Source organism: Erinaceus europaeus, chromosome 10 (assembly GCF_950295315.1).
Source record: "Erinaceus europaeus chromosome 10, mEriEur2.1, whole genome shotgun sequence".
In the NCBI taxonomy this organism is placed as follows: Eukaryota; Metazoa; Chordata; class Mammalia; order Eulipotyphla; family Erinaceidae; genus Erinaceus; species Erinaceus europaeus.
In genome coordinates, this window is record NC_080171.1 from 103515717 (window position 1) to 103537670 (window position 21954).

General features: G+C 50.2%; 1 protein-coding gene across 1 annotated transcript in view; it reads left to right on the forward strand.

Annotated features, from left to right (window-relative positions):
- The first annotated feature begins 323 nt into the window (after positions 1 to 323).
- The window catches only part of LAMC3 (laminin subunit gamma 3), a 72123-nt gene continuing 50492 nt past the window's right edge, over positions 324 to 21954 (forward strand). The window contains exons 1-3 of the mRNA XM_007530323.3: positions 324 to 771; positions 16253 to 16557; positions 20812 to 20942. Coding sequence (XP_007530385.2) covers positions 390 to 771; positions 16253 to 16557; positions 20812 to 20942 — 818 coding nt within the window. The 5' untranslated portion in view covers positions 324 to 389. The remainder of the gene's footprint in view (positions 772 to 16252; positions 16558 to 20811; positions 20943 to 21954) is intronic.

Consider the following 21954-nt stretch of genomic DNA (forward strand, 5'->3'; position numbering starts at 1 on the left):
GAGGTCTGGGGAGACAGCATCATGGTTCTGCAAAACACTCGTGCCCGAGGTTCTGAGGTCCCCCGTTCAGTCCCCAACACTACCATAAGCCAGAGCTGAGCTCTGGCACCTCTTTCTCTTCTTCACTAAAATAAGTTTTAAAAATATGATTAGATAAATTGAAAAACAAAGAGCTGGGACCCTCCCCCACCTCAGCAGAAGCCCCGCGGGTCCCAGCACTCCCTGGCACGCCCAGCAGGTGGAGTCAGCGCCCGGGGTGAGGGCGCGCGTCCTCCCAGCGGGTTGGTGGGAGGCGGGCCCTGGCGCCCCCGCTGTCCGCGCCCACCGGCCGCACGAGGCGGCAGACAGGCGCACCCGGCCCGCAGCGCAGCGTCGTCGGGGCCGCGACCATGGCAGCAGCGGCGCTCGCGCGGGGCCTGGCGCTGTGGGTGCTGCTGGCGCCGCGGGCGGCGGGCGCGGGCATGGGCGCGTGTTACGACGGCGCGGGCCTGGCGCAGCGCTGCCTGCCCGAGTTCGAGAACGCGGCGTTCGGCCGGCGCGCCCAGGCCTCGCATACCTGCGGCAGCCCCCCCGAGGACTTCTGCCCGCACGTAGGGGCGCAGGGCGCGGGGGCGCAGTGCCAGCGCTGCGATGCCCTCGACCCGGCGCGCCACCACAACGCCTCCTACCTCACAGATTTCCACAGCCAGGACGAGAGCACCTGGTGGCAGAGCCCGTCCATGGCCTTCGGCGTGCAGTACCCCACCTCGGTCAACATCACCCTCAACCTCGGTAAGCGCCTGCTCCCCTCTTAGCTGTCCTGGCCGGAGGAGAGCTGGTAGGGTTGGCTGGTGCCGCACCCCTCGGGGCTGAGCCAGCCTGGGCATCTCCCAGGCGCCTGCTGCAACGCCAAGCACCCCGGGACACTGTAATGTTGGGGGAGGGCTTTCCAAAGTGAGATCTGGAGTTTGACTTCCACCGTCACATATTCCAGAGTTGTTAGGCAAAGTAGTCGCTAAGCTGAGCTAGTCCAGCACCAGGGCAAGGGCTCCTGGTTGGGGTCATCTGGTCTGCTGCAGGGACCCGGGGAACCCCTGGGGTTGTGTGCAGCCCTGGGTGTGCTTCCGGGAACAGGACTCACAGCGATCATGCCTGGGAGAACTTACCTCATGGGGATACATCCAAGTAAGGCAGTCAAGTTTCATGCCCCTGGCGGGTTAGCTGGGCAAAATGGCACGGCCTCTCCAAGCTTCCCTCCACCCAAACCCAGGCCCAGATCCCTGAGGAGTCAGAATCCAGAGGCGGGACCCAGCCAGGCAGTCTTCAGTCTTCTCACTGCAAGGACAGGGAAGCCAGGTCCACCTGAGGCTTCTAGATGTGCCTGGTGCTGAGCTGAGCATTTTCTCTGCTGAAGTCTCCTAGTGCCTTTCAGGGAGTGGGTGTTTTTATCTGTCCATGTTTCCTTGAATGTGGGTTCCAATGCTCCCAGAGCTTTGAAAGCTCAATGTATGTTTATGACTCGCTTTGGCTGTTAAACCTAACCTGGGGCTATTTATAGAGCTTGTGGATCCTAGTTAGGGTGGATAGTCATACATTTGCTACTGAAATCTTATGAGTACTGTCTGCAGCCCTAGACCCACGGGGTGTTAACACAATAGACAGTATAATGCCTTGATCATCTTTCTTTCTCCATTTCTCTCTCTCTCCCTCTCTCTGTCTCTCTCTTTCTTCTTCTTTTTCTCCTCCTTCTTTCCTTCTTCTCCTTCTCCTTCTCCCTCTCCTTCTCCCTCTCCTTCTCCTTCTTCTTTTTGTCTTATTAGTGGGTCTTCACTGCTCCAGGTCTACTTTTTCACTTAGGACAAAAGAGATGGAGAGTACAGCACCCAAGCGTCTCCCCCTTCCCCACCCTGTGCTGTGCCGTGGTACTCCCATGTGGTGTACCAGGGGCTTAAACCTGAGCTGTGCTTGTGGCAAAGCAGATGCCCTACCAGACAAGCTCTCATTGGCCCCAGGTTAACTTTTTTTCCAATTTCAAGAAATAATAAATTCCAAATCATATATGGAGCCCAGTAGTTTTGGGTAAGAATTGATAGGATTATATCCCTCCCCCCCCCTTTTTTTAGATGAGAAAAGTGAGGTTCAGAGAGGTTAAGTGTTTTCCCAGAGGTACATAGCTGTTAGATGACAGTTTGAATATACTTCTGTGTATATATCCAAGGTCCATAAAGAGGCCATAAGGTCTTTGATGTGGGTTCCACCCAGCCATGGCATTGGCTCTTCCCAGTTCTTAGTGACAGAGCTGGGGGAAGGTAACATGAAGACTCTGGGTCCCCCTAGCAGAATCTAAGAGCCTTCTTCTCCTTCTTCCTCTCCTTCCTCCTGCTCTATTTCCTCATCCTCCCACCTTCCTCCACCATCCTCTTCCTTTTTCTAAAAAAGAGCCAAGACCTCAAACATCCGTGATTTGCCACATGAAGATTGGTTTCCCCCACTTCATTCAGATAAATAGAGACCACAACACCGAGTTTCCTCCCTTCCTGTGGTACTTCCATATGGTGCTGGGAATTGAATGTGGGCTTGCATGCATGGCAAGGCATATGCCCTAGCTGGTGAGCCATAGCTCTGCCCTCCAATGTCACCTCCTATTGACCTGTCAGAAGCCCTAGATGGGGCAGGGTCTCCAGACAGGCAACAACAGGAAACCAGTGGGGGAGGGAGACGGGGAGCTGTCTGCACAGGGCTGGCTGGACCCCAAGGCCACAGGGGAAGGAATCTGGGACAGGGTGGGTAGGGGTGTGGGGAAACACGCTGTTCTGTGACGGGGGTGTGGATTTGGCTGATGTGTTACATGTGTCATGGAACATGGGGACAGGCAAGGGGCTCAGCCTGGAAGCAGACCAGTGGGGGTCTGTGGCCAGGGAAATATCCAAGGTCTTGGATTTAGGGGGGTAGTTTCCATTCACCCAGTGCTTGTGGATTAGGCCCTGTGCTTCAGCTGTGTGGCCTTGTGGAACTCTTCCCAGGAGCCTTAAAGCAGGGGAGTATGATGCTTCAGGAACCAGGGAACCTGAGGCTCAAGGTACACATATCTCATGCGTGCACACACTCAAACACACACTTGTGTCTTCCTTCTTCCACAGAGCCAGTGTTGTCTCAATCACATTGTACATCACCAGACATATGGAAGGCATGCTAGAAGTGTTTATATAGTGAACAAAGAATGAATGAATGAATGAATGAATGAATGAATGAATGAATAACAGTGCCACCTCCTCCCCACCTATGCTTTGGGCCCTGTTTGGGGCTCTCCCTGGCCCACCCTAGAAGTCAGACTAGGCAAACATTAGGACCCAGGACTCAGACCCAGCATGGCCATTCAGTGGGCAGACACTCATCACTTGACGCCTTGGTGCTGTCACTGGGACTGAACCTTTGAGGTGACTGTGCAGGATCCAGTGCTTAGGGGGCCTTGTGTGTAACCAGGGCACTCTGCAGAGAGCAGCTCCAGGCGAAGGTTCCCCTTGGGGCTGCCCCCAACAGGGGGTGGAGACGTGCTGCTTTAGCTGCCTCCCCAGACACTGTAGCCCCAGACTGCAGTTTCCATTTAGCCCGGGTTTGCTTCCCCTAAGCCAGGCATTGCCTAATCCTGAGAGCAGAACTGGCCTGGGCTGCCAGCATGTCCTAGTAGCAAACTCCACTACTAGACAAGGTGGTCTGGGGGTCCCTCCTCTCAGTCCTCAGGCCCCCCTCTCCTAGCTCTGTCCCCTTCTTGGTCTGGCTCATGGGAGGGGAGTGTGAGCTGTGGCTCTGACTCCTCACCTCCTGGAAGGAGTGGGGTGAGGGACCAGGGAGGGAGGAGCAGCAGTCAGCCCTGGGATGGAGGTCGTTACTTTCCCAGCCCCCTGTGAGCTTGTGGACATCTGTTCCAAATCCCTCTGTCGCTAAGCTGAGCCTTCCTGTCTGGGATGAAAGGCAGCAGCGGGGTCTGGCAGCTCTGAGCCCTCCACACAGGCACGTCAAGGGGGCAGGCTGGGGCCTGGCAGCGGCTGGGGGTGGGGCAGGGGGGAGGTAGGGAGTCCTCAGGGGTGAGAGACAGTAACACTTCTTCATGTAAGAACCCCACTGCATTAGTACCCCAACACAGTACAATCTATGCTTTTAGGGTTAGGGAAACCAAGACTCTGAAAATGTGCTTCACTGGGGGCTGATCGCAGTCCAACTGGACAGCCCTTGGCTGGGGGTCAGTAGGGAGAGGGAGATCCACTTGCCCTCTGTCTTGGGTTTCTGAGAATCTCCTGGAAAACCAGAAAGACTTGCAGGCGGATGTAGGTGGGTTTCTCTCCCTCCACCCCCCACCCAGGCTCAGGTATAGCTGCCCTGTGCCAGAGCTGGATTCTGCCCCAAATTAATCCAGTCACCACTCCCTATATACTGAGCCTTGGCTATTCTGGCTACGACTACAGTCCCTAGCCCTTAACCCCTACTCCCTGAAAACAGATAGGACCAAGGAATAATGTACATGAGGCTCAATGCACTGAGGACACACTCAGAGGAGATAAGTCTTGTTGAGACTGCAACTAGGAAGGGAAGGGTGGCAGGTATTGACAAGGGAGCAAAGAACGTCTGTATCAGGGGGACAGGCCTAGAGAGACCAGGGGCCACTCTGTGTGTTTGGAGACCTGCATGGCCTAGACAGCCAACCTGGAGGGAATGAGAGGGCGCTGGGTCCTAGACAGACCAGAGTGGGGAGTGGCTGGGCAAGGGGGACCTTTCCTGCTGGGTCTCCAGAGCACTGACTAAACTGCATCTTCCTGCTGAGTGGGCAACCATCGTGTTTGGGTTGGCTGGGCTTAGCGCCTTGGTGGCCTCCTTCCTGCTCCCTGGGGGTTCTGGCTGGAACACTGGCCCTAGGCAGGTCAGGGGCTCAGGCAGGGCCCTGGCAAGCCTCCTCCCACAGAAGCAGACCCCTGCATGGTGCAGGAGCCCAGCTGGCCTGGCTGCTGGGCTGCAGGTTTCTTAGGACTTGGTCCATGAGTGGGAAGTTTCAGACCCCACGAAGTGCATGAACAGCCTCTCGTGGGCTCCTGGGAATGTTCCCTGACCCTCTCATTTTCCCTTTGCCTTTGCTTGTACTTGAGCTTCTGCCCTTTGCCCTTCTGGATAGCTCCTCTCTCATTCATAAACAGCCCACCAGCCCACCTACTGTGTGCCACACCCAGTGTAGATGGAATGACCCCCAGGAAGCCCCCACCTCTGACTGGGCAGGGGGCCTGCCTCTGTGTTCTTGTAACCCCTCCATTTCCCTGAGGTCACAGTCTAGATCTGGTTTTTGTTTGTGCCAGAGAGAATGCCTGTTTTCACAGCTGTCCCCCACTGCCCTCCCCGGAACAGGGCCCCCTGCATGGGGGTGTTTGGTAAATACCATGCAGCCCCTGAGTGGAAGGAAGACAGCTAACATCCAGTGGTATGGATGCTTGTACCCGGGACTGTTGAAAGTGCTCTGCAGGCATTGGCCCACAAAGCTCGGCTACTGTGATGTCTATTTTGCAGACAGAGAAACTGGGGCATGACATTTTCAAGTCACTTGTCCAGTGAAACCTGGGGCGAGGGTTGGGGTTTGCAGGAGGAGGTTCTGCATTTTGTCTAAGGTCATAGAGGTGTAGATGGTGGAGCTGGAGTGTGAGCCTAATACTGTAAGGCTGCACATATTTTCCTGTTGCAAATGAGGAAGCAAGTGAATGAATGCATAAATGAGTGAACCACCCAGATATAAACCCCCAGTTTATAAGCTGCAACTTTTTTTTTTTTTTGCCTCCAGGATTATTGCTGGGTCTTGGTGTCTGCATCACGAATTCACTGCCCCTGGAGGCTTTTTTTCCCCTTTTGTTGCCCTTGTTGTTTTATCCTTGTTGTGGTTATTATTGTTATTATTATTGTTGTTGGATAGGACAGAGAGAAATGGAGAGAGGAGGGGAGACAGAGAGGGGAAGAGAAAGATAGACACCTGCAGACCTGCTTCACCACCTGTGAAGCGACTCCCCTGCAGCCGCTCAAACCGGGATCCTTATGCCAGTCCTTGTGCTTAGCGCCATGTGCACTTAACCTGTTGTGCTACCATCCGACCCCCACTTCTTTTTAATATTTATTTATTTGATAGGACAGAAATAAATTTAGAGTGGGGGAAGATAGAGAGGGAGAGAGACACACACACACACTTGCAGCACTGCTTCACCACTTGTGAAGCCTTCCCTGTTGCCATTGGGACCAGGGATTGAACCCCAGTCCCTGTGGATGGTAATGTGTGTGCTCAACAGCCTGCACCACTGCCTAGCCCCTAGCTGTGGTATTCTCAGTGGAAGGGTGGTTATTTTTGGTTATCTACCTTTCACTCAGTTTTCTTCCTGCACTCCTGATGGGGGCACCTCAAGCAGCCTCTTGAATGTCAGCCCTTGTCATCACCCAGGGCCTCAAATTTGGGGTCTGAAAGAGAAAGCAGTGTGTTGGCAGCAGTGTTGTTCACAACAGCCAGAGCAGAAGCAGCCCAAGTGCTCTTTAATGAATAAATAAGCAAGATGGGATCTAAACATGAAATGGAATATGATTCAGTCTTTTAAAGGCAGGAGACACTTACTCACACTACAGTGTGGATGAAAAATGATAAATGAAATAAGCCAGACACAGGCGTGTAAATGTTGTATAATTCTACTACCCTAAGTCCCCAGAGAAGCGAAATCGTTAGAGGCAGGAAGTAGAATGGTGAGTGCCAGGGACTGGTGAGGGGTGCTGGCAGATAGTGCAAGAATTATTTGATGGAGACAGGGTTTTCTCTGGGGAAGATGAAAAGAATTCTGGAGCTGGGTGGTGGTGATGATTACACAGCAGTGTGGATGTACTTAATCCCAGTGAAGTGTGTGTTTAAAAATCCTCCAGAGGGGTTGGGAAGGTCCCTTATCAGGAGACCGCGTATCTGGTGTATGTGAGGCCCTGGGTTTCATTCCTGGTACCACATTAAAATATAAAAGCCTGGAGTCGGGTGGTAGTGCAGCGGGATAAGCACACATGGTGCAAAGTGCAAGGACTGGCATAAGGATCCCAGTTCTAGTCCCTGGCTCCCCACCTGCAGGGGAGTCGCTTCACAGGCGGTGAAGCAGGTCTGCAGGTGTCTGTCTTTCTCTCCCCCTCTCTGTCTTCCCCTCCTCTCTCCACTTCTCTCTGTCCTATCCAACAATGACAACATCAATAACAACAACAATGATAACTACAACAATAAAACAACAAGGTCAACAAAAGAGACTAAGTAAATATTTTAAATATATATAAAAGGCAAAAAGCAAATAGAATAGCATAGGTGGAAGAGCAGTGCTCTTTTGTTCTCACAATAAAAAAAATTATATCGGTCAAATTATAAATGATCAAAGTGATCAATTTCTTATTTTAAAAAAAGAACTGTAGGGGTCCAGGTGGTTAAGCGCACATGGCACAAAGTGCAAGGACCGGCATAAGAATCCCTGTTCAAGCCTCCAGCTCCCCACCTGCAGGGGGGTTGCTTCACAAGCAGTGAAGCGGGTCTGCAGGTGTCTGTCTTCCCCTCCTCTCTCAATTTCTGTCTGTCCTATCCAACAACAATAACAACTATAACAATAAAAAAACAACAACTAGTGCAACAACAAGGGCAACAAAAATGGAAAATGGCCTCCAGGAGCAGTGAATTTGTGGTGCAGGCACCGAGTCCCAGCAAGAACCCTGGAGGCAAAATAATAATAATAATAATAATTTACTTCATATGAAATAGAGTTTAATGTGTTGTGTGCATGTATGTATATGTGTGTGTGAGAGAGAGATAGACAGAGACAGGGGCAGAGAGAAAGAATACCACTCCAGTATATACAACACCAGAGGATCAAACCAGGAACATATAAATCCTTCACTCACTATCTGAGCTATTTTTCCAGCCTCAAGATGGTAAATTTCTTATGTTTAAAATTAAAATATTCCATAAAACTATCCCCATCTCTCCATGCAACAAAATAAGACACTTGGATGTTAGTTATAGTTCTTCCCATCTTAGGTCTTTGAACTCAACATTAATCACATGTATGGATTCTCTGGGGAAGTGTGTGTGTGTGTGTGTGTGTGTGTGTGTGTGTGTGTGTGTGTGTGTGTGTGTTGTCCTCTTTTCCATCCATCCAACTCAACACCTCATCTGTCCCTAATTTATTGCAGAGGTCTTGAGTGTCCTGCCACCTCTCTTTACAGACTTACACTTTGTGCATTTCAGTCACATCTCAACTCAGACTGGACTTTATACCATCAGAGTGCTTGTTTGTTTGTAACCATTATGCTATCTACCCTTACACAGAGACTGGTCTTTCGAATTCTTCTTAACACATAGATCTAAGCTTGACAATCTGGACCCATATTTAGGGTTTAGACTCTTGTTCCTAAAATGGGAGAACTGTGGTGGGCCCAGCCTGGAGTCTGCCAGATTCTCTTGGTGTCTGGGATTATGGTTTGGGAGATTCCCCAGTTTCTCGCAGGGATTCCCTGAGCCCCAAATGGCTGAGAGCTAGTGTGGGAGAGGAGACCAGGAAGAAGAGCACATGGCAGAGGACAGGAGAGCTGAGAGGGGGCTGCTGTGATCCCTGCCGCCAGTCTGGGAGCAGCTCTGCCCACCTGGTTCTAATGCCCACTACAGGCAGGCAGCCTTGTCTGTGAGTTCCAAGCTTAGCTCCCCACCCTGTCCCCTCAGCTCCACTTCACCCTCCAGGCCACTGCTTCCCAGATGGCTCCAATTAAAGGGCTTTGTTTTGTTTCCATTTTCCCAAAATAAGCCTCCCCGTTCAGAACTCATTCTGCTCGGTCAGTGCCGGATGTGAGCCAGCTTGGTTTTATGGCTGCCCTGTGTCACTCCGGACGAACTACATGTCCCAGCTGGTTAGAGGGGACATGTTTTGGAGGTCTTGGTGCAGGCTTGGGTGGCCTCTGTCATGTTCCGGTCCTGGGCAGCCCCTTCTCAAAGTCATCAGCCCTGAAGAGAAATTGGCTTGGTTCAAGGCTGATGACTTTGGCTTAGACCCATAATTGTGCATCAAGGCACCTTTAAATACAGTAAATGCTCACTAAATGCTTACTGGGGAGTGTGACAGCTGGGCTGTCAGACTAGCATGCATCAGCTTTCTCACCAGATCATAAACTTCTGAAAGGTACAAATCGTACTTTCTTTTTACTTACTCATCAAACACACATTTATTGAGCACCAGGCACTGCACCAAGGAGTGGCAATCTCCCCACAACCATCACCACCCTTCCAGGATCTCAGACTAGGGGGGGACATGGGTGGGTCTTCACAGAACAGGATGAAGCAGCCCAGGAAGGCTGGAGGCACACTGCAAGGGTAAGGAGACATCAGTTGGGGTGGGGTAGAAGGGTGTTTCACACTAGCCTGAGAATGGCTTGAATGAGGCAGTCAGTAGGTTGAGTGAGGCAGGTGAGGAACAGAAAGAACAGTGTTCTAGGAAGAAGGAAGAACACATTGGGTGGTTCAGAGGAGAAGAAGCAGTATTGCCCCCAATTGGCCTGCTGAAGATGAGGTCTGGGCTCAGCTTGTCTGATGGGAACATGGCCAGAGCCTGCATGGGCTGAGGCTGCAAATGTGGAGACAGGATGATGGCTTTCCCAGTAGAGCACATATTAGTATGTGCCAATCTGGGTTCAAGCCCCCAGTCCCACCTGCAGGGAGGAAGCTTCATCATGGGGTAAAGTAATTTCTCCCCTCTTGTCTCTCTCTTCCTACCTCTCTGTCTTTCAACCTCTATCAAAAAGAAAAGGAAAAAAGAAAGGTCATAGGGAAAGGTGGAGTGTGCAGGCATTGAGCCCCAGGGATGGCAAACCCAGTGGAAATAAAGAAAAAAGGAAGGAGAGAAACAAAGAGAGAAAGAGAAAGAACATGAAATAAAAAATTTTCACTCTTTTTGTTGTGTAGTGGTCTTGGGACCAGTTTCTCCCCCAGCCTTTGTGTTGCCTGAGCAAAAAATCTTTTGATCACAAAATGGAGATCGGGTTTCTTTCTTGGCCCTGCTAATGAACTCTTGTCACAGCAAGTCCCTGTCCAGCCTCTCTGATGTCCTTGCATCCTCCCTCACCTCCTGCCTGGGCAAGGGAGAGGGAACGCCCAAGCTGTTTCTGAGCGCGTGATCCAGTGACTGACTGCCTTTTTCCGACGCTGTTTCTTGCTGCCAGCTACCTTTTAAGCAACTGCAGGCTCCCTTCCTGCTAGGAGTCCAGCTGCTCAAAGAGTCGGTGCCCCCCACACCACATGGTCTTCCATGCCTGCACATCTGGGGCAGGTCCCTGCCTGATTCTGGGGCCCAAACCTGTGCAGAACAGAAGCTGCCACCAGGCCACCCCCAGCCGCCACTGCCTCCATTGGCTACACATGCTTCCTCTTAGGGGACGTGGGGTGACAGTGCCAAACTGTGCTGCAGCAGAACTTTGAAAAACATCTTAAAACAGAATATGGCAAGGGAGTTGCTTTTCAAAAAAAAAATTTTTTTTTAAATCTGTTTTCTCCAATGTTCAAATTAGAACAAGCTTCTTGAGAAAATGTGGAACAATTGGAAAGAGGATGAAATGTCACCCATAGTTCTGTGCCCTGAAGACAGCCACCATGATCCCTTAGTTGTCTTTTTTAATTCTGTCCATTCTTTTTCCTTTTTTTTTTTTTTTTACCATCATGGCACCAGGGAATGAACTGGTGTCTTACAATATATAATACGCAATGCCACCACTGAGTGCCCCCCCACCTCCCTGACCCAACTTCTCATTTCTAGCAATCATTTGAGCTCCAGCACAATAGCTCACCTGTATAGTGTGCTGCTTTGCCCTCTGTGCCACTGAGGTTCTAGCTGGGGGGGGGGGGAGCTTCAGTGCTGTGGCCTCTCCTTCTCCCTCTCCCTCTCCCTCTCCCTCTCCCTCTCCCCCTCTCTCTCTCTCTCTCTCCCCCCCCATAGTGCTCCCACGTGGACTGAGGCTCAGACCCCAGGCCTCTCATATGGCAAGGCATGTGCTTTATTAGATGAGCTTTCTCCTGGCTCTGGGGTCCTATGGGGATTTTAAATATGATCTGATCGTCCATTGTTTACCATATTATTTCTTGAATATTATTATTTTTTGCACAACGTTTTAATCGAAGCTCTCCCCATATATTATAGGCTGGTTGTCAGCTATTTCAGTAGTTTTAATCATCAAGTGAATTTATGTTGTATAATTTATCAAATGCTTATGGTTTTAATTTTCCCCTGTTATTAAAAAAATGCCTTGATGAACATTTTCATGCATTTAGGTTCCTTGTTTGGATTCCCAGAAGTGAGATTCTTTCGCCAAAGGCCAGGCAAATTTTTATGGCTCTTCATCTGTGTCATCAGACTGCCTTCCCACGGGGCACATATCTCCCCCCACTGCTGTTTTATTGTGGTAAAATACACATGACATAAAAGTTGCCATCTTACTCACTCTTAAAGTACTCTTCACTGGTGCTAAGCACATCCACATTGTTGTGCAGCCATCTCCACCCTCCACCCAAGAACTTTTGCATCTCCCCAGACGGAAACCATCCCCATTAGCACGAATGCCCCATTTCCCTGCCCCCAGCCCCTCACTCCACCTCTCCTTTCTGACTCTAGGAATTTGACTTCTCTGGGTATTTCACAGAAGGGAAATCATTCAGCAAATACCTTTTGTGTCAGACTTATCAGCAGAATGTTCTGATGATTTATCCACATGGAGCCTGTGTCAGAACTGCTTTCCTTTATAAGACTGACTCATACAGGGGCCAGGTGTTGGCACACCTGCTTCTGTACACAAGGACTTAGGTTCAAGCTCCTGCCCTCCACCTGCAGCTTCTTAAATGCTGAAGCTGTGATGCAGGTGTCTCTCCATCTCTCTTCCCCTCCCCTCTCAATCTCTCTGTCTCTATCCAATAAATAAATTAATTAAATATTTAAACTTTTTTTAAAAAAAAAAAGAGGCTGGCTAATATTCTGTCATGTGACTAGACCACCTGTTGATGGGCATGTGAGTTTCCTCCACTTTTGGGGTGTTGTCAATGTTCCTGCTGTGATTATGGGTGTACAGATACCTTTTCTATGACCATGCTTTAAATTTGGGGGTGTGTGTGCAAGAACTGAAGTTTCTAGATCAGGTGAGGATTCAGTTTTCAAGTTTTTCAGGAACCACCAAACTGGTTTCCACAGGGAAAGCATTTTACGTTTCTACCCAGTGGAGCACACAGGTTCTACATTTTTACATCTTTGCCAACATTTGTCATCATCTTTTTTTCAAGAAAATAATAGCCATCCTAATGAGTATGAGGCTTATTTATTTATCTGTTGCCACCAGGGTTATCACTGAGGCTCAATGCCTGGACATACTCCACCGTTCCTGGGATCCTTTTTCTTTCTTTTATGATAGAGAGTGAAATAAAGAGGGAGAGAAGAGAAGACACCTGCTGCACTGCTCCTTCACTTGTGAAGCCCCCTCCCCCAGGTGAGGACTGGAGGCTTGAACCCAGGTCCTTGAGTATGGTAACATGGCCCGCTACCCCAGGATGCATTTTTTTAAAAAATAAGCATGCCAGCTTTATGAAGAGAGATTCTGCCATACACTGTAGCCACCTAAGGTATACAGTTCAGTAGTTTGGGTGGTGACTGTCGTTGAACACAGGACTGATATGTGTGGGGCCCTGGGTTCAACCCCTGGCACTGCCTATACATGCAACCTAGGTTTGAGGCCAGCCCTGGCTGCGTTTGAGGAAACTTCAAACCGGTGGTCATTCTCTCTGTCTCTTTATCTCTCCATCTGGAAAAGAAAGCTCAGAGCAGTGAAGCCACAGTGATGACAAAAAAAAAAGTTATAAAAATTACTTGGGAGTCAGGCAGTAGCGCAGTGGGTTAAACGCACGTGGCACAGAGCGCAGGGACTAGCGTGAGGATCCCGGTTCAAGCCCCTGGCTCCCCACCTGCAGGGGAGTCCCTTTACAAGCGATGAAGCAGGTCTGCAGATGTCTTTCTCTCCCCCTCTCTGTCTTCCCCTACTCTCTCCATTTCTCTCTGTCCTATCTAGCAACGACGACATCAATAACTACAACAACAATAAAAAGGGCAACAAAAGGGAAAATAAATACATTTTTAAAAAAAGAATTACTTATAGGGGGTCAGGCAGTAGCACAGCGAGTTAAGCACATATGGCGCCAAGCACAAGCACCGGCATTAAGGACCTCAGTTCGAGTCCCCAGCTCCCCACCCGCAGGGGAGTCGCTTCACAGGTAGTGAAGCAGGTCTGCAGGTGTCTATCTTTCTGTCCCCCTCTCTGTCTTCCCCTCCTCTGTCCATTTCTCTCTGTCCTATCCAATAACAATGACAGCAGTAACAATAACAACAATAATAACCACAACAGCATTAAGCAAGGGCAACAAAAGGGAAAAAAAATAGCCTCTGGGAGCAGTGGATTTGTGGTGTAGGTACCACCGAGCCAAAGCAATAACCCTGGAGGCAAAAAAAAAAAAAGAAAGAAAGAAAGAAAAAGAGTATTACTTATATAGAAGTAAGTCTGCCAGGATAAATAGCATTGTGGTTATGCAAAGTGACTCTAATGTCTGAGGCTCCAAAGTCTCAGGTTCAATCCCCTGCACCACCATAAACCAGAGCTGAGCAGTGCTCCAGTAGATGACAATAATAATATTAATATATTCTTTACCAGATATATGAGTTGCAAATATTCTATCTAATTTTCTGTGTTGGTCTTTCATTTTCTCAATGGTGTCTTTAGCAACACAAAAAATTATTATTTTTTAAATATTTATTTTCCCTTTTGTTGCCCTTATTGTTTTATTGTTGTAGTTATTATTGTTGTTGTTATTGATGTCGTCGTTGTTGGATAGAACAGAGAGAAATGGAGAGAGTTGCTTTTCACCGCCTGTGAAGCAACTCCCCTGCAGGTAGGGAGCCAGGGGCTCAAACCGGATCCTTAATGCTGGTCCTTGCGCTTTGCGCCACGTGCGCTTAACCCACTGCACTACCACCCAACTCCCCAAAAGATTATTTTAAAGTTTTTTTTGTCCTTTGTGCTTATAATGTATCTAAGATGGCATTGCCCAGTGCTGAGGAGACAACATAATAGTTATGCAAAAAGAATTTCGTGCCTGAACCTCTATGGCCCAGAGTTCAATTCCCCCATACCACCATAAGCCAGAGCTGAGAGGTGCTCTGGTAAAAACAAAGAAAGCATTTGCTCATCCCAGGTCACAAAGATTTACACCAGTACTTTCTTCTAAGCATTTTGTTGTTATAGTGCTAACATGGGCTCTGATGTTTACACAGAGGCTTAGAGTCATTGCTCCTTAGTATTTTGGATCGACCTTCCCATGGTGCATCCCGTGAGTACCCATTCATTGGGGAAACTGACGATCCTTCCTAGCCGACTGAATCCCCATGGATCCCAGTCACTTTCAAAGCCAGCAACAAGCAGCTCCTGACAGCTTTCAACCTGACGCTGTTGACTGGCTACGGAAGAAGGGCAAACGCTAGAAGAAGAAGTACATAAGGGAGACTGTGGGTATGACATTGGTGTAGGCCTCCTGGGGTGTCTGGGACCAGGAACGCATGGGCCAGAAAGATGAGAGAAGCCATGGGGGTAGATGGGTGGGAGGGTTAGGGGTGAGAGTTTACTAATAGTGGTAGGACTTAAAGGGAAGCCTCTCTGTTGGCCATTCATCCATCATCCAGTCATCCGAGGACTTGCAGTCAGTCCTGTATTAGACACTGGTAGCTGGTGAGGTGACAGAGGTTTTCAAAAGAGAAGCTACATGCTCATGCTGGTCTTTTCTTTTTTCTTTTAATTGTTGCCCAGGTTATTGTTGGGGCTTGGTGTCTGCATGACGAATTCACCGTTCCCAGTAGCCATTTTCCCTCCCTTTCATTTGATAGGAGAGAAATTGAATAGGAAAGAGGAGATAGAAAAAGAGAGAGAGACATCTGTAGACCTGCTTCCTTGCTTGTGAAGCTTCCCCCCTGTAGGTGGGGAGTGGGAGCTTGAACCCTGGTCCTTGTGCGTGGTAAGGTATGCACTCAACTAGGTGTGCCACCACGTGCCGCTGCCCCCCCCCCCCCACGTGCTGGTCTTGAGGAATTACCTCCTGAAAGGGATGCAGACTGAGGAACGAACGATTCTCACGATGAGATGAGTGGGTTTAGATGGGTATACCACGCTCCGTGTGCAGCTCAGCTGTTATGCTGTGCCCCCTTCCCCTAGCTGTGAGGAGGGGGCTCCTGTTCTGAAGGAGGTGGGCCAGGGAGAGCAGAGGGTAGCATTTCAGACAGTGGGGAAAGGGCTTTTCTATATTTTAAAATATTTTTTATTTATTTACTAATTGGAGAGAGAACTAATCATGCTGGTGCACGTGGTGCCAGGGATTAAACTAAGGACCTCATGCTTGAGAGTCTAATTCTTTACCCACTTTGTGGGCCACAGAAGCACTCTCCTACATGAACTTCTCTTTCCTTCAGGAATAAAGCTAATGGAAAGGAGAACCCATGGGAGGAGGAAACAATGAAGTGCGGGGCCCAAGGAGGGGACTCCCAGGGAGGACTAGGAGAGAGGGCTGCCTAGAGGGCCAGGGTGGCGGACTTTTAAGGAACCAGGAGTGACCTGCGGCCTGAGAAGTCAGGCCAAACAGGGTCCCCTGGTTGTGGTCAGTGGGAAGTGACTTGGAAGAGTGTCATCTGTGAGGGGCCCAGAGTGCTTCAATTGCAGTGGATTGTGGTCACATTGGGTTGGGTTGGGACATGAAGCCCATGGAGCCAACAGATAAAGGCCTCTCTTGTGAAATTTGCCTCAGGAGAAAAGTTGGATGGAAGCTAGAGAACTGAGGGTTCCAGAGGCCTGATGATTGGATTAGAGGAACTCAGAATAGCAATGCCTCCAGACCCCAAGGGATTTGAGTCGCTCAGGATGAGGAGAGAGAGGAAAGAGACCAAAGGCACCTCAGGCCAGCTTCATTGGTGTATGGTAAAGAAAAGGGCTTCTAACAGTGGAGCAGGGATCTCTGGGATGTGGCAACATCTCATTCTTGATTCCTGGCGTTCTTTGAACCTAGAGATAGCTCCAGACAGTCTCAGACAATCCAAGATAAGTTATGCAAACACACAACTCACCCCAGCCACACCTCCCACCCCACTCCCCAGTGTTCACTCTCCCCACCCATGTCTTCCCTCTGCAGGGAAGGCTTATGAGATCACCTACGTGAGGCTCAAGTTCCACACCAGCCGCCCTGAGAGCTTCGCCATCTACAAGCGCAGCCGGGAGGGCGGCCCCTGGGAGCCCTACCAGTACTACAGCGCCTCCTGCTGGAAGACCTATGGCAGGCCCGAGGGCCAGTACCTGCGGCCAGGTCAGGAGGAGCGCGTGGCCTTCTGCACCTCGGAATTCAGCGACATCTCGCCCTTGAGCGGGGGCAACGTGGCCTTCTCCACTCTGGAGGGCCGGCCCAGCGCCTACAACTTTGAGGACAGCCCAGTGCTACAGGTCACAGAGGAGCAGGGGAGGGGGAAGTGGAGGGTGGGGACCGAAACCAGGTACAGACTAGATGCCAGGTGGGGAGGGGGAAGGCACAGGGAACCCCAGTGGTAGGACACGGACCCCTCGAGATCCCAGGGATTTCCGCTTTCAAACCACAGAAGCCTTTGTGCATGTACCCTGGACCCCAGGGTTTTTAGTAGAGATCTGCTGTGCTGACTTGGGCTCCAGTCCTTCCAGAGGTCAAGCTGATGCCAGGTGGCCTGAACCCCACCCCATTCCCCGTAAGTCACACTGTTGACAAAGACTCTCTGGGACCAAACAAAACCCTAGGAAATCAGAATCACTGATGGGCTGAGGAGATGTGAAATGGTAGCACACCAGACTTTCATGCAGAGGCTTGAAGTCCTAAATTCAGTCCCCAGCATCTTCATTAAGCTGGAGCTGAGCAGTGCTCTGGTCTCTTTCTCATATTTTTTTTCTTTACTTTTTTCTTTTTTTTATATTTATTTTATTTATTTATTCCCTTTTGTTGCCCTTGTTGTTTTATTGTTGTAGTTATTATTGTTGTTGTCGTTGTTGGATAGGACAGAGAGAAATGGAGAGAGGGAGGGGAAGACAGAGAGGAGGAGAGAAAGATAGACACCTGCAGACCTGCTTCACCGCCTGTGAAGCGACTCCCCTTGCAGGTGGGGAGCCGGGGTTCGAACCGGGATCCTTATGCCGGTCCTTGTGCTTTGCGCCACCTGTGCTTAGCCCGCTGCACTACAGCTCTTTCTCATATTAGAATAAATAAATACATGATTTTTTTAAATGACCATGGGGCCACCACAATAGCTGATTTGGATAGTGCACTGCTTTGCCATGTGCACAACTTGGGTTCAAGCTCAGCCCCTGTTGCAATGAAGGAAGCTTCAATGCTGTGTCCTTTCACTCTCATCCTGGCTCTGTCTCTCTGTCTTTATCCAAAAGAAAGGAAGGAAGACAACATAGAAGTAACTCAACTGGTAGAATGCAGGACTTACATGCTTGAGGTTCCTGGTTCCATGCCTAGCTTCGCCTGTACTGGAATGGTGCTCTGACTTCTCTCTCTCCCCTTACCCATGTGATGCTATCACTCATGAAATAAGTAAACCTTAAAAAATTAAAATAAGGAAAATTATACTATAAACAATAAAAATCACTCTAATCAAGTAGAACATTCCAAGGACATAATCCTGTCAGGGAAGAAGAGGGGAACAAATCTGGTTTTGGTCAAGGTTAGTCCTTATCTATTTATTTATTTGTTTGTTTTTACTACCAGGGTTATTGCTGGGGCTCAGTGCCAGCACTACAGAGCCACTGCTCCCAGTGGCTGTTCTTTCTTTCTTTCTTTCTTTCTTTCTTTCTTTCTTTCTTCCCCCTTTCTATTTTATTTGATAGGACAGAGGGAAATTGGGAAGTGAGGGAGGGGGAGAGAGAGAGACTTGCAGACTACGTCACCGCTCCTGAAGCTTCTTCCCCCCTGTGGTTGGGGAGTCGCGGCTCAAACCAGTGTCCTTGTACATGGTAATGTATATGCTTAACTGGGTGTGTCACCATCTGACCCCCTCAAGGTTAATCCTTGATTGCACATCCAGGCCTCTCTGGTCCCATGCCATCATGTGATTCTGTTTATAATGACTATCTGTCCTTCGAGGGCTCCAAGCCCCGCAGGTTTGATGACATGGGCAAAGATCATATGGAGACAATTAGGCATCAGCCCCATGATCACCCTGGGGAGAGGCTTTGCTGAGACCCTGGGCAGCAGGACTTCCTGACTTGTTGCCTCATGTGATCTGGATGCTTTCCCTGGACAGAGAAATGACCTTTTCAGAAATGACCCTACTGCTGTTCTCAGGCAGAAGGTCAGAGAAGGATAAAGAAAGCCAACCTGGGGCCGGGAGGTAGTGCACCAGCTTAAGCGCACAAAGTACAAAGTGCAAGGATCCCGTTCAAGTCCCTGGGTCCCCACCTGCAGGGGGTTGATTCAGAAGTAGTGAATCTAGTCTGCAGGTGTCTGTCTTTCTCTCCCCTTCTCTGTCTTCCCCTCCTCTCTCAGTTTCTCTCTGTCCTGTCCAACAACAGCAACAACAACAGTAATAACAACAACTATGGAAAAAGGTGGCCGCCAGAAGCAGTGGGTTGGTAGTGCAGGCACCAAGCCCCAGCAATAACCCTGGAGGCAAAAAAAAAAAAAAAAAAGTTTCCCCCTCCTCTGTCCAAACTCCCACTTGCTGTCTTGTGACCCTCCTCCTACTGACGCCACCTACAGATAAGGGCAGATCAGAGGCAGCAAAGCAGATACAGGAACCCAGAAGAAGGTCTCTGCAGGGAGAAGCCCCCCCTCCCCTTGTGATGAGAGCCAGTGCTGGGGTAGGTGCAGGAAGGCATGCACTCAAGAAATTAAAGTGGGAGTCCTGGGCTCACATGGTCTTGAACTCCAATTCTATGATGCATTAGCTATGAAACTGGGGGCAGGAAACTTCTCACTGAGCCTCAGTCTCCCCATCTGCTCACAGGCTTAGTATGAGGACCTGAGCCAGAGCCAGTTAGTTGCTGCACCTTCCAGCTGGTGCCTCAGTTGGTTTGAATTGTCTTGGTGACACTTTAGAAAAGACACACGAAGCCTGTGTGTTTTCTCCCCTCGAGCCCCAGCTGCCCCAAAAGCTGGTAGATCAGCACAACTGGAGCACTTATTCATAAATTCAGAGTCTCAGGCCCTGATCTACACCTTTAAGTCAGAACCAGATCTCCAAATGTGTGTGACATTGGGGGAGTGGCAGGGACTCAAATTCATCTGCGTCCTGGGCTTCCCAAGTAAGTTTTCAAGGTCTAGACCCCTTCTCCAGGCTGCAGCCTCTGTAGGCAGGGACCCTGGGCCCCCAGGCAGCCTGCTGGCAAGTAGCTGAGTTCTGGGGGAACAGGAGAGGTCCACAGGCCTGAGTCACGCTGGGATGAGAAGATAGACGTTGCCAGGAGCTCATTTTCTGCCCTGATGGGTCTGATTGCTAAACCAGGGACTCCTGGATTGAATTAAATGCTGATTAAAATTCAGCTGAAGCTACCTCTGATTATAGCAGCAGGCAGATGGAAATGTCAGCCTTCACGTGTGTTCTCCCCCTACCTCTTCACGACTGTTCCAGGGGGAGGCCGCTCACTCAGCCATTGGTAGTGTTTATCTAGTGCCAGCTCCATGCCAGCTGGGGCTTAGGGGCTGGGGATGCAGCTGGAACAAGAGACCCCAAGTCCCTGCTTTCACACAGTTCCAATGGGATGTGTGTCACCTCGGGCAGGTGACTTATCTGTAAGAACCTGATCCTTCACCCCTGAGGAGCCTGTCCTTGCCCTACTCCAGCCCAACTGAGCAGGGGGAAAGTCCCTATATATGTCCCTTCTCGACTTCCTTCTACAATAGGGATGCAGGAGCTAATGGGATAAGTCAGGAGACCTACACAGCAGGACTCTAGGGGGCTGCTTTGGCTTCACCCCCAACCCAATCACTGAGCATGTGCCAGACATGGGGGTGGTGCCACCACTGACCACTGTGTCTCAGCTCCTGCGTGAGCTCACCGCTAGTCCCTGCCCATTTCACAGATGAGGGGTCCAAGACTTTAAGCAACCTCCCCAAAGCTGCACAGTCAGGAAACATCTAGCACTCAGGTTGACCACACACACACACACACACACACACACACACACACACACACACACACACACACACACACACCAGTGTTCCCAGTGTTCTTTAAAAAATTTTTTTAGTTTTACTTATTATTGGATAGAGACAGAGAGAAATTGAGAGGGAGAGGGGGAGATAGGGAGGGAAAGAAAGCTTCACCATTTGTGAAGCTTTCACCCTGCTGGTGGGGACCTTGAACCTGGGTCCTTGCACACACTGTAGTGTATGTACTTAACCGGATGCATCACTGCCTTACCTCCTTTCCAGTATTCTTTTCAGCAATTCTTTTTTTTTTTTTTTTTTCCTTTTTATTACCAGAGCACTACACAGCCCTGGCTTATGGTGGTAGGGGATTGAGCCTGGAACTTTGGAGCCTCAGGCATGAGAGTCTCTTTGCATAACCATTATGCTATCTATCCTCCACCCCCTTCCCAGTATTCTTAAGGTTTGTTCAAGCTGAGCCAGTCACTGTGTCCCAGGAGATGCCCTGGGGGGGCACTATGGGGAGCAAATACTCAGGAATATGCTGGTGGCACCCCTTCCTCGCCCTCTTGTTCCCTCAGGAATGGGTCACCAGCACAGACCTCCTCATCTCCCTGGACCGACTCAACACGTTTGGGGATGACATCTTCAAGGACCCTAAGGTGCTTCAGTCCTATTACTACGCTGTGGCTGACTTCTCCGTGGGTGGAAGGTAGGCAGGTGGTGGCACCCTGGTCCTGGGGAAGAAGGTGGCTGCCACACAGCAGTCATTTAGCCCCACTTAGGAAGGGCTGAAGAGGTCACTACCAGTGGCACAGGGTTAGGGGAGCAGGATCTCGCCCCCTGTGCCGCCTTTTGAAGTCTTCATGGTCTGGCAGCTGCCCACCTCGTCTGCTGCTTTCCCTGCATCACCAGGCGTGTTTCTGCTCAACTCAGCTGCTCCTTGTTGGGTGACAGGGGTGGCACACCAGACCTTTGCTCCTGCCATGCCCTCTGACCTAGCAGCAGGCAGATTTCTTCTTGCTTTGAGGGAAACAGCACTTCAACGCATGGACAGGGAGGCCTTGCGTTCCCCTCTGGGAATGTGCCGTTGAACTTGGCAGATTGAAGCACCTGGGGTAGACCATGAAGGCAGCAGCCAGCACAGGGCCCAGCCTTTCAAGGCTCGGCATCTTTAGCAGCAAGACTTGTCTAAACCACAAGTCCCACCAGCCCCGGCCCTCCCAAACCTCCTGGAGAATTTGACTATTGTAGGACTTCATAGCGACCCAGGCTCTTACTGTTACGTGGTGCCAGGGAATGACCACCGAACCACCTGCCCGGCCACTTCTCCACTCTTATTTTCTGAGAGAGAGAGAGAGAGAGAGAGAGAGAGAGAGATGGGAGAGACACCGAGAGAAGAGAAAGAGGAAAGGCACCACAACACTGTTCCACCTGGTGCCACCCTTGGTGCTTATATGTGGTGCTAGGACTTGAACCCAGGGCTTCAAGCACAGGAATGTGTGTGCTCCACTGAGCAAGCTGTCTCTTGTCCTCCCCCTGTAAACAGTGTTAATGCCTTGAGGCAACTCCTGACCTCTCAGGCTGCTACAGCCAGTGGCAGGAAGGTGCTGACTGAGCGAGCAGGCTGGTCCCTCTTCCCGGAGCCAGGCTGTGCCTGCTGCACACTCGGTCGTGGCCCTGAATTCTTTACTAGAATGGTCAGTGCTAGAAAAGTCCATGGA